Here is a 13791-nt window from a genome sequence, read left to right as displayed (position 1 = left end):
GCTGATGGCCAATCGTAGGACTTCACTAACTCATATTTGGTTGCACAATCTTTGAGACCTCAGTTCACTGGAGATAGATAATTGTGTAACAGCTTCAAGTTCTAAATTAGGTCTACAGTATAAACAGAGATGTAGAAAATGAAGGAGATGAGTGAGAATTCAATAATGAAATATCAAAATCAAATATATAATCAAAAAAGAAGAGACCAGGAAGCGGAAGAAGACTCAATCCAATTATTTTCAAAGGAAACAAAACACCAAATCTCAAATCACACCAATTGACAATGAATAAGTTTAACGGCAATTGATAACATCCAATTGAATTCCTGGCATGTTAAGTGTCAACAATTAAAGCTGAACTCTAATGTCTTCTCGAAATACAGGACCAGGAAAATGTCAGACGATGTGTCATGTGTGAAAAAAAAAACAACTGAAAATGCCACTCCACCTTGGAGTCACTCTAATGGCAAACAAACTCTCAAAATAATTGGCAATGAGAAGACGTTGATTGATCAAGTTTGTTGTCGAATTAGATGACAAAAGCAGTAGAATTCATGATACTTTAGGATAAAAAAAGCGGAAAATAAGTGGGGGACATAATGTATAAAACAAAAAGAGGATCGTTGATAAGCAGTACAAGACATGATACTATAGATTTACAAAAAAAGCTGGAATTAGGTAGCAGACATAATGTTGAAGACAGAAAGAGGATCGTAATAAGACAGGATCAATTGGTATGTTGCCTTGAAAAACTGATCCCTGTTAGGCAAATGCATGGGAACCAAAACCGGTGTACTGATTGCATTAACGCTATCAAGTTGCACTGGTCCAGATATGCAACCCTGTATTTACTCTCGGTCTAAATAATATGGTATGTTATTTTCTGTTGAGGCCTAAACATTTCTTTGGTTGATAAGAACAAGTGAAGTTGATTCAAGACCAGATATGCAACCCTGTATTTACTCTCGGTTCAAATAATATGTTGTTTTTTTTTGTTGAGGCCTAAACATTTCTTTAGTCTGATAAGAACAGGTGAAGTTGATTCAATCTAGTGCATACTACCTCTAATACTCATGTAACAATTGCTGGAAGATACTTATCTAGAGCAAAATCAATATCAGATGAAAATCTACCTAATCATTTCTTTGCAATTTTTTTTTAATCAGATATTGTGTTATCCGATTTACCTTGAACTAAATAGAAGTTGCCTAGAATTGGGTCAGCATTCAGCATCTTATGAATTATGATGTGGTGTATGAATTATATCCAATACTTATTTAATCCTTTTAAACCCTTCCTAACTATTTATTTGTGAATATAATAATAAATCATATAAATATGATCGGGGAAGAACATATACTGTATTATGACTTCCAAGATCATTTGTCAAATGTAGAAAAAATTACAAACATTGTTTTTTTTTTAGAAAAGCTTGAGATTGGAAGGGTTTGAAGCTGAGACTAGAATGTAATTGTTCATGCAAAATATGGTTCTAATAAGTTGATTTAAACCGTGTTAGACACGTTACGTATTTTATGTGTTTTTGTGAAGATGATGTTGTGGTAGAGATATTCATATTGATTGAAAAACGATTTGGTATTGTCAGAACCACTAGTTGATAAGATAAATTTGAGATACTAGTTCCAATTATTGTTACATCATTATCAATCTCTAGTAAATTAATTGAACAGCTAAATATATAGTGTAGTTGAAGCCCTGCGATTGGCTATCAGCTACCAATGAAGGCTGAGCTCTATGTCATTGGCCGAGACTGGATATTCTCAAGTATTCTTGAAATTGTCATCTATAAATTAGGAAGAAAAATAACACAAGGACTACCTTATTATTTTATCTGCCAATGTTATTACATTAGTGTTTTTTGCATTGTAAATAAATAAATACCGTGTATTTTATTAGTAAAATCAAGCTTATAAAATAAATATTGTTTATTGTAATTTTTGAATTTTGAACTTGATTACGAGAGTGGATGGAGAAATATAATCTTTCCTAATGAATTTGAGTTTTTAATGATCATAATAGATGATAAAGCAATGGAGAAATTTGACGAAGCTCTGATAATTTTTACTCAGAGAACCGAACATGGCTAGAATAAGAGCAAATAAAACTAGGATGGCTATTAGGCTGGGATTAGACCAAACAAACATAGAGCTAGAGGATGTATTTTGGAGCATTACCCGTAAAACATATAGCAACAACCCGATATATGAAAAATTATGTCTCCAAAAGTGTATGAATCCATCGCTAGTTCCCATGGCACTAGAGCTTTTAAACCGACTTTATCCATATCTATATTAAACTATCTTTTATAACATCTTTGTTCAAAACAAACATTCGCTTGTTTAGAGCATGAACTTTGGAGCATACCCGTAAAACACATAGCAACAACCCGATATATGAAAAATCATGTCTCCAAAAGTCTATGAATCCAACGCTAGTTCCCATGGCTCTAGAGCTTTTAAACTGGCTTTATCCATATCTATATTAAACTATCTTTTATAACATCTTTGTTCAAAACAAACATTCGCTTCTTTAGAGCATGAACTTTGGAGCATACCCTTAAAACACATAGCAACAACCAGGCAGATGAAAATGATGTCTCCAAAAGTCTATGAATCCAACGCTAGTTCCCATGGCTCTAGAGCTTTTAAACCGATTTATCCATATCTTTATTGAACTATCTTTTATAACATCTTTGTTCAAAACAAACACTTGTTTAGTCCAAACCCAGTCTTACAAGAATACTGGAATCAAAATGTAGCCTAAAAATAACGAATTTGAATTGAACCTTTCCACGTTCAGTAGTCCTAAATACGCACGTTATCCTTATAAATATTATTAAATTTCGTAACCAGCATGACATGTATGTGAAAGTTGTTGAAAATGATATATGTTAAATACTCAATTATTATGTGTGATATTTAAGCTGCAATGACCAGAACTGGAATGGCCTGAGAGGTTAAATCGTGTTAATATTCAGGCTACACCATGCAGTACTTCTGCAGTTGGTATGAAAACTTGAAAATGAATTAGTAGTTACTTTAAGTATTCGCACAGATCTAACTGTTCGGCAGTTTAGTTAGTCTATGGTATTATTATCTATTTTCGCTTCAATACTTTCAGTTGAGCGGCTACAGGCACGAGTGGCTACAGGCACAACCAAAAATTTCTTGAAACGTGGTATTCATGCGCTTCCAAAGAGGTGGAACACTTGCATAATAAGTCAAGGAGACTATCTCGAAGAATGATATATGTAAGTTTTACCTGCTTGTCAAAATAAATAATTTATAACACTTTAGGGTTCTCATTTGATTCACCCTCGTATTTTAAAATACTGGGTTACAATGACACAGAGATCAGCCATATTGTATGAGCAGATATTATTAAAATAATTATTATGTTAAACATCATCATGTGATTTCTATTCTCGGGTTTAGATAGTTTCCTCTTGATATGCTACAACCTGGCATGAAAGAATACAATAATCGAAACAAACAATAATCGAAACTTGTCTACAAGTATTGATACATTTCATATTATATCTTATAACTGTAGTCCTCAGGATCTTCTCGGAGGGCATAATTTTTTTCTCCATCTTGTCTTGACTATATTCTCTAGATTTATAAATCTATATCATATGCCTTGATGCAGGGCTACAACCAATCAAATCCATACACATTCAACACTTTGTTTTCACTTTCTAAGTTGGAATATTAGCTGAACTTACCTGAGTCGGAGCCGAGCTTAGCCAGAGGTGTAGTGAGTATGAGGTGGGTACAGTAGCAGGGGTCCATGGGAGGAATCACGGATCCCCGCACCTCCAGGTAGCAGACGATCCTCTTCACCGGTCGGAGCCCAGGGCATCCTGACAAATTGGTTTCGCTGTTACCGTCTGCAACAAAAATAATTGTTGGAAATTACAATTTGACAAGTCAAAGTTATTGTGATCACTAACAGATTTTTCAACCTCAGGAGTTCAATTTTATTTTTCTTTTAGTGAGTTCTTGTATTTTCGAGCTTACTGGTTTTCAAATTTTTCATTCTTTGCATCACAAATATTGTTGAAAATTACCATGTGACATGTCAATATCATCGTGAACACTAACAGGCTGTTTTAATCTCAGGAATTCTAACTTAGTTCTCTTTTAGCGAGTAGCTTACTTGACTGTATTATCTTGCTTACTGATTTTAAAATTTTATATTTTTCATTCCTTCTCAAACTCAATTTATCAACTTGGTAAAATATTTTGAATAAGAGTGGATATATTGGAATTTCTCCATAGTTGGAAGGACACAGTTTCTTTCCTGTCACATCCAATTTTATAGTATCATATTTCAAGTATTGTATGTATTTATAAATTGTGGATGCGTGACAAAAATGAATCTGTGTTTTTTAAATCATCAATACGGTTTTGTTAGTTACCAAGAATCTCTTCATTGGCTGTTGTTTAACGGCTCTCACGACCGTCTTTGAAAACTTGGGCGAGTCTTGTCTCGGCCAATGACAGTAGAGGAGTAGAGCTCAACCGCCATTGGTCAACAGCTAATGGCCAATCGTAGGGCTTCCCTCACTCTATGTATTCTGCTGCTCGATGTTTAAGCTCTCAGTTCACTAGAGATTGATAATGGAGTAACAACCGCATCTAGTATCTCAAGTTGTTCTAATAAATTTGTGATTTCGACAATAACAAGTCTTGAATGTTTCTTTCCATTACGAACTGCTTGTTAATAATCACTTTTGAATACTCAAATTACAACATAGCAGTCAAAAGTGATAAGTCGTTTTCATTCCACTGATTTTGTGTTGTGAATTTTCCTGGGCCTGATTTATTCCATTATTTGTTACCATGATCATAATTTGTCAATAATAGTATGTACTCGTACCTACAAGCTAATTATTGAAGAATTAAAAAAGAGTTCAGAGCTAGGGATACATTATTTGAAGTTTTTGAGGATTCGATTCCGTAGCTGTTAGACATTAGACAACATGGTCTCTGAATCGTAGATTACATCTATCATTGTAGTTTTTGAAGATATCGTAGCTGTTGGACATTAGACAACTTGGTCTCTGAATCGTCCTAATACTAGATTTCAAACTCCATCTCTCAAAAACATCTATTCCATCGTTGATATTGTGAATGACATACTAAATTCAGGTAAATCATATAAGCTAAGAGCCAGCTTCAATCCGGAAACGTTCAGTATAGATACAGAAAGTTTTACAGAAAATATAGATAAGATATTATAGGTTCACGTTTATCATACAGTATTATTGTAGAGTTGATGTAGTTATATGTATATAGTTCCCTGGATTTACTCTCGATCACTGAATCATTGCACGTCAACCATGTCCGTACATGCTTATCTGCTAATGACCATCTATATCTTACATCATTTTCAAGAGAGCCGACTCTCCTTTAGGATGAGTATGAACTAAGATTAATCATTTTTTAAAGTTGTGATCGTATCAGTTTTGTACCAACTTGGAACTCAAAGGTGACGCACTTGATTTTACTGTGGAGTGAAGTTGAAAGATTCTTATTAGACATTTATCGGGGTGTTGGTTCGAATTAGTTCATTTTCATTTTTCAGCTCTATGTTTCAATCACCTTGACCTAAATTAATGTTTCTTGAAAATAGAGGAAATTGACCTTAAAGTATACTCATTATAGAGATATACTAGAAAATTTAGATACGTAAAATCCATCATTTTTCGCTTTCTCATTTTTTCAGAGATCTTGTTCACATTCTTAAGATTATGTTTCTATTACAAGTAACAATTTCAATAACTTTAATCCTATTTTATATGAAGTTTGCATCAATTTTGATAGAATTCCACTATATTATAAACTTCAAAATACACTTTATACACTGAAAATTTACTTCAAGAGATTTGTATGACGATGAATGAAAAAGCATTGCTCACAATAATTCCATTCACACAATGTAATAATTTGCAGAATTAATAACATAGTATTCGGAACAAAGTTATATTTTTTATTTATGGCTATTAAGCTGTGTCATAAACCGTTTTTCCAACCATCATTTTACTTAGTAAAGAGGATAAATGAATGAAGTACAGTATACGTAAAGATCTCCTCCGCCTCTCATTCTATTCTTCTGATCATCATCATCATCATCATCATCATTACATCATCATCATCTTCTTCTTCTTTCTCTTTTTGCTTATTCTTTTTCTTCTCCTCTTGTTTTTTCCATCGACTCCTTTTCCCTTTTCTTCTTATCTTCATACCCTTCATTTTCTTCTTCTGCCTCACCCCTTTTCTTATCTGTTTCAATATAGTTTATTATCTTTTCTTATTACCTTTTCTTATCTGTTTAAGCCAGTATATATTGTAATCTACATAAATAAAGTACTCAATCAATCAATCAAGAAGAATCTCATTTTTTGAAAAATACAAATCGCTCAAACTTCGTGACCTTATGCTCTTTGATGCGAGGAACACGAATCTGGAATTAGATTTGCAAAATTCCTCACTGTTCATTAGATATGGGCGTTTGAAAATTTGCAAATTTTATGTTTGAAGCTGCATAACTCACTCTGTATAGTAGCTGGGGGTGCCAAATTTGGCTCCGAAATTTCTCAGATCAAGCTCTATCTATGGTGCAAATATCAGCCAAATATGAGATACTTATGGTTTTTTTTTCAAAACGCACGATGTTCAGTCCACGATTTTTCTCATATTTTTGTGAAAAATAATTGAGAAAAATCGCTCAATCATTTACCCATTCATCTTCATTCTTACTCCCCTTCCTTATCTACTACCATAAGCAAGATCATCCTCTTCCTTCCTCTCTTGCCACAGCTAACTACGTACCATAAGTGAAAAAAGTATTTCAACTTTTTCTCCCAGTGTACACATAGTGCTCTAGACCTCAAACTTCACGTGCTTCCGATCATTATGGGTTAAGTTATTGTGTTGAAGTTTTATTACTCAACTGCAGTGATGATGTTAAGTGGGCTTCGAAGACAATGGTTTGTCCATCCCACGTCATAAATCTCTCGTTCGGCAATATTCTCTCAAGGTTGCTCCATGCTCCAGCCTCTCCACGCCTCACCATGTATCTCCTTGCCTCTCTCCTTGCCTCTCCTTGCCACTCCTTGCCTTTTCTTGCATCTCCTTGCCTTTTCTTGCATCTCCTTGCCTCAACCTGCCACACTTTGCCTCTCCTTGCCACACGCTGCCTCTCTTGCGTCTCCTTGCATCTCCTTGCCTCTCTCCTTGCATCTCCTTGCCTCAACTTGCCTCACTTTGCCTCTCCATGCCTCTCCTTGCCTCTCCTTGCCTCTCTTTGCCTCTTCAAACTGACGTGAGCTCAAATGTTAATGGGTTAATTCTAGCTTAACTTAGCCTACCTCCCAAATATCTCGTTCAATGCAAGTGTCAGATTATTTTGAGAAATATAATAGGTCATACTTTCAAGCACCTCAATCACATTATTTAAGAAATATAATAGATCATATTGTTTGTTGAGAAGCTCAATCATTCTCAAACACAAAACTTGTAATGAAATTGTCAGATTATATTAAGAAATAATAGATCATTATTTTTAAGCTCCTCAACCATTCAGTGTAAGTCTATATGTGCATAAAAGAAACGGTCATTGCATTTACTGTGAGACAATCTTCTTCTTCTTCTTCTTCTTCTTCTTCTTCTTCTTCTTCTTCTTCTTCTTCTTCTTCTTCTATTATTGGAAAATAGTTTATATAGTGTGATGGTTATACCAGTCTCCTGTCGGTGACGGCACTTATCTGAGGGTTAACTCCTGTTTTGGGAAGTACCCTTGTCACACGAAATAGGGAAAAATGTCTAGAGTATACTAGATTATTTTCCTGACAATTAATCAAAGGATTAATTGTACTATATTTTCTCAAGATCAAGTAACTCGATGATGGGTTACCATTGACCTCTGAAATGAATATGATATTAGCAAATAAATAAGCTATAAGCAAGGTCGAACACAGGGTCACTAAGGAAGAATCTCATTTTTTGAAAAATACAAATCGCTCAAACTTCGTGACCTTATGCTCTTTGATGCGAGGAACACGAATCTGGAATTAGATTTGCAAAATTCCTCACTGTTCATTAGATATGGGCGTTTGAAAATTAGCAAATTTTATGTTTGAAGCTGCATAACTCACTCTGTATAGTAGCTGGGGGTGCCAAATTTGGCTCCGAAATTTCTCAGATCAAGCTCTATCTATGGTGCAAATATCAGCCAAATATGAGATACTTATTGTTTTTCAAAACGCACGATGATCAGTCCACGATTTTTCTCATATTTTTGTGAAAAATAATTGAGAAAAATCGCTCAATCATTTACCCATTCATCTTCATTCTTACTCCCCTTCCTTATCTACTACCATAAGCAAGATCATCCTCTTCCTTCCTCTCTTGCCACAGCTAACTACGTACCATAAGTGAAAAAAGTATTTCAATTTTTTCTCCCAGTGTACACATAGTGCTCTAGACCTCAAACTTCACGTGCTTCCGATCATTATGGGTTAAGTTATTGTGTTGAAGTTTTATTACTCAACTGCAGTGATGATGCTGAGTGGGCTTCGAAGACAATGGTTTGTCCATCCCACGTCATAAATCTCTCGTTCGGCAATATTCTCTCAAGGTTGCTCCATGCTCCAGCCTCTCCACGCCTCACCATGCATCTCCTTGCATCTCCAGCCACCCCTTGCCACTCCTCGCCTTTCCTTGCCTCTCCTTGCCACAACCTGCCACACTTTGCCTCTCCTTGCCTCACGCTGCCTCTCTTGCGTCTCCTTGCCTCTCTCCTTGCATCTCCTTGCCTTACCATGCCTCAACTTGCCTCACTTTGCCTCTCCCTGCCTCTCCTTGTCCTCCTCACCTCTTCAAACTGACGTGAGCTCAAATGTTAATGGGTTAATTCTAGCTTAACTTAGCCTACCTCCCAAATATCTCGTTCAATGCAAGTGTCAGATTATTTTGAGAAATATAATAGGTCATACTTTCAAGCACCTCAATCACATTATTTAAGAAATATAATAGATCATATTGTTTGTTGAGAAGCTCAATCATTCTCAAACACTAAACGTGTGATGAAATTGTCAGATTATATTCAGAAAATGATAGGTCATATTTTTAAGCTCCTCAATCATTCAGTGTGAGTCTATTTATGTGCATAAAAGAAACGTTCATTGCATTTACTGTCAGACAATCTTCTTCTTCTTCTTCTTCTTCTTCTTCTTCTTCTTCTTCTTCTTCTTCTTCTTCTTCTTCTTCTTCTTCTTCTTCTTCTTCTTCTTCTTCTTCTTCTTCTTCTTCTTCTTCTTCTTCTTCTTCTTCTTCTTCTTCTTCTTCTTCTTCTTCTTCTTCTTCTTCTTCTTCTTCTTCTTCTTCTTCTTCTTCTTCTTCTTCTTCTTCTATTATTGGAAAATAGTTTATATAGATATAAATATATCGTTGACAGTAGGTTCCTATATAATGGAATAATCAAATAGTCCAAATAGCAGGAAGAAGATATAAGTATACTTATTGTATTATTTCTTCCTGCCAATAGCAATGAATAAATGAATACTTGACCTACATGATGGATGTGATGTGGCTCTATGAAGGGACTTCGTTTGACGGTTGTTTTTACATGAAACAATGTTCTACTTTCTTGAACCAACAAGGACTTAGATACTTGCGAGTATATGGACTATAATTGGATTGGTTATTAAATTCCTTAGTGATTGATTACTTATGATAGATTATTATTTATGAGTGATTATTATTTCGTGAGAGGCTTGTGAGTATGGCTGAAGAGGCCATAGAACGTTTTTGATATCTATGACATGACTGACATCCCATCTTGATCTTGGACTTTGTTATTGAAAATATAATATATCATAATGTTGAAAAACTCAATAATTATTCTCAAACATAAAACGTTTTACATTTTGAGGCAAACTATCCAGCAATGATGACCATGCTGGTCCATGATGATCATTGATGGACATTACTGAAATACTGACAGAGTTTCAATCATTGCGTGAATTCAAGTCTCAATGAGACCTACATCCACGTTGTTTTGCTGTTCTGCCTGGCAGCCAATAATTAATTGTTAAAAATTGTATCTCTGCTAATTTATTCAAAATTTATGATTCATTGAACTCCGACAATACGATAATATTTTATGCGAACCTTACTGTAGGTATCCTTCCACTCGAAAATCAATCTTCAATCGTCTGGCAAATCAATCTCATACATTCATATAGGAAGTGGTATATTCAAGTAAATTAAATCATTAGAAATAGTCGAGTTGTATCTCTGCTAATTTATTCAAAATCTATGATTCATTGAACTCCGACAATACGATAAGATTTTATGCGAACCTTACTGTAGGTATCCTTCCACTCGAAAATCAATCTTCAATCGTCTGGCAAATCAATCTCATACATTCATATAGGAAGTGGTATATTCAAGTAAATTAAATCATTAGGAATAGTCAAGTTGTATCTCTGCTAATTTATTCAAAATCTATGATTCATTGAACTCCGACAATACGATAAGATTTTTATGCGAACCTTACTGTAGGTATCCTTCCACTCGAAAATCAATCTTCAATTGTCTGGCAAATCAATCTCATACATTCATATAGGAAGTGGTATATTCAAGTAAATTGAATCATTAGAAATAGTCAAGTTGAAGTAAAGCAATCTCATATTGAAATTTGGTTGAAATCTATCCTATTTTAATGCACTTGGTTAACAAATACGATCGGCTATTCTTCACAGTTAAAATATTATTTATGAATTAACACTGTATTACTAACTTCCATTGATCATCAACTCTCAACTTCTAGTGTTGTTAGTTTCTGATCAATACGGAGAGCTAGAGGCGGTCCTACTATCCAAACGCCTTCTGATTGGTTGCCCCTTCCACGTCACAACGCTTCCTATTGGTTCATCCATTCTCAATGGTCTAGTTCCGTCTATTGGAGTAGATAGCAGCACTTCAAGGGTCAGCTTCTAGTCCCACCACAAGTGTCAATTAATTATTGCAAAGTAATTGGTTCAAATTATTTGAGAGTTTCTGTTATCCAGCTTATTTAATGCATGATTTGTAGCCAGTTAGATTTTTTATATATCAACCCATTTCAAATTTGGAAAATAATTTTGAAACACAAAAATATAGCTGAGCCATAGAAAAGGAAGATTACGGATTTATCATTTAAGGTCACACAAACAGATGAGAAGTTCATATTTAACCTATTGATGATCTCTCAACTCACGAGCTAAGTACGTATTTAACGCATATTCAAGAAGTTTAATTGAGTTTAACTTGATATCTGACAGATGATATTTAGTTGAGATAAGGTCATTACGTCAAGTACTTAATAACTCATATCGACGAATCAATTACCCCCAGGCTATCGGCTTTAGGTATGAGGAAATGTGTGATTTTGCATGAATAGAAGCTTCTCTCTCTCTCTCTCTTTTCTCACATACTCAACAGTAACTTAATTTATCTTTCATGAGTTTGACAGGTCTTCTTCTACTCCGCATAGATCTCAATATCAAGACAGTAACAACTTTCAACATAGTTCAGATACACGTTCAGTTTGTTGAAAAAGTAGAAAAAATTAAAGGGAAGCACAAATGGATTGGATTAGTACCTACAAATATATTAATAGAACGAAGAAATATAGGATACTGTATATGAAAGAACCACCAAGCCGCCATAGCTTCATCCTACTTGTGTATTGCAGGAGTGATTGCAAAAGTAAAGGTGATAAAGAAATTGTAGGAATTGCACTAAACTCGTTCAACTCTACAAGAAAATATATATAAACTCTTAAATTAATAAATACAATTTTATTGTCAGCCAGCCAAAAAGCACAAGACAAATTCACACAAATAGAACATGAAATAGACAGTCAGACATTAAGAGACACATTGTTACTATTACATTGCTATTTAGATTACATTTCGAAATATTACAAATAACAAAGACAATATTACAAAATTAAGCAGCTAGATCATACTTAGGTGCTAACAAATAAGAATTAAGGTATGCTGATTCTGCTCTCGTAAAATTACACACATTTAATCCTGTACAGTACATTTGTCACAATTATATTTAGATTATATTTCTCTCTCCTATGAGACTATTATTTTGAATTTGTATTTCAAACTGTATCACTAGTGACAAATAAAGTTTTAATTCTATTTTTTCATTTCTTTCCAGTGCTTATCAGTTATCACTCTCTTCTTTCAACTCAAGAGAATCTCCTGATTTGATATCTTGAATTCTTCTCACCGTCTGTCTTCAAACAGAATTGAAAATTCAGTTGTATTTAGATTTTGTTGACTCTTCATTCAAATATTGCAATTTTCACCTCAACTATGTGATGTGTTTAGTTTCATCATGTACTCTAAATATATGTTTGTACTGAATTTGTACTTATCATCGATAGTAATGTGTATGTTTAACCAATCACTGTAGGCTATTGCTGGCCTACAGCTGAAAGTGCCTTCAAGTAACCAGGTGGGTCCACCTAAAGTAACGATCAGTAACTATCCAAATATTGATTATTTCTTTCAATTGACGAAAAACTCACATTTTGTTACCTTGAATCCTTCTCATCGTCTGTCTTGACACAAAATTGAAAATCTAGTTGTATTATGGATCTTTTTTGACTTCTGAAATATTCTAGTTTTCCCCTCAACAATGAGAATAGTAATTATAATTATTATTCAACGAAAATCCTAAATAAATGCTGCAAATCACCCCGAAGACCTCTGCTACTGCAGACATTCACAACAGGGCTAACAGCTAGATGGAAATTCAATGAGAACTACTATCAAAAAATTAGTTGCCAGCCCGGGGATCGAATCCGGTACCTCCCAATTGCCAGCTTGATTTGCAGCATTTATTTAGGATTTTTGTTAAATAATAATTATATATCAATTGGCATTTGAATAAATGTATTATCTATCTAATTCCATCTGAGAATAGTAATTATTCAAATAATTATTTCGCAAACGTGAACCTCGTTAAATCTATTGACAAATCATCTCAACCTCTCTCACATGATTGACGGCTTCAAGTGCTCACCATTTCAACACAGCTCGTGATCATTCTAATGATTATTAGTGTAGCATATGTTTAATCATAATGTATTTCGTAATAATCGGTTCTCTGTGCTCCACTCCTTTCCAATAACATTAATTACTGTCCCAAAGCAACAAAGAATGACTTGCTTTTTGGAGCCTAGCCTTTGAATATCCTCTGAATATACTACAGTAAGGTCCACGTTATAATGGCAGTATTCGATTAACATTTGTGCTGCTATCCTTGTCCTTCACAAAGAAGATAGCGCTTAGTTCAGCAACGTTGCCAGATCGGTGTTTACCAATGTAGAAATGAAATCAACTATATAATTTGGATATAGAGTTCCACTATATAGTGAGGTCCACTATAGTATTACATTATTATTTAAAGTTTTTATTATTTGAGATATGAGCGCCTAAATTTAAAATTTTTGGGACAGAATATTTCAAATTCGGTAACAGATAAATCCATGAGATTTAGAGGATAGATTCTTCATGGTATTTTTGATCTAATAGAACTAAATTTTCTGAAAATATCATTTTTTGAGAAAGTTATTCAATTTACTAAAAAAGACCAAAAATAACTTTTAGTTGAGTTATTTTCGGTCATTTTTGGTAAATTGAATAACTTTCTCGAAAATTGGTATTCTCAGAAAAGTTTTGTTTTACTAGATCATGAA

The 13791-nt window shown here is 34.2% G+C and overlaps 1 protein-coding gene across 1 annotated transcript in view; it reads right to left on the bottom strand.

The window, feature by feature from the left end:
• LOC111064210 overlaps positions 1–13791 on the bottom strand; it is a 138468-nt gene that overhangs the window by 35828 nt on the left and 88849 nt on the right. Inside the window, 1 exon segment of the mRNA XM_039433774.1 lies at positions 3746–3910. Within this exon segment, the coding sequence (XP_039289708.1) occupies positions 3746–3910 (165 nt within the window).

The sequence above is a fragment of the Nilaparvata lugens genome, chromosome 8, assembly GCF_014356525.2.
Source record: "Nilaparvata lugens isolate BPH chromosome 8, ASM1435652v1, whole genome shotgun sequence".
NCBI lineage: Eukaryota > Metazoa > Arthropoda > Insecta > Hemiptera > Delphacidae > Nilaparvata > Nilaparvata lugens.
This window is presented reverse-complemented; position numbering and strand designations above follow the sequence as displayed.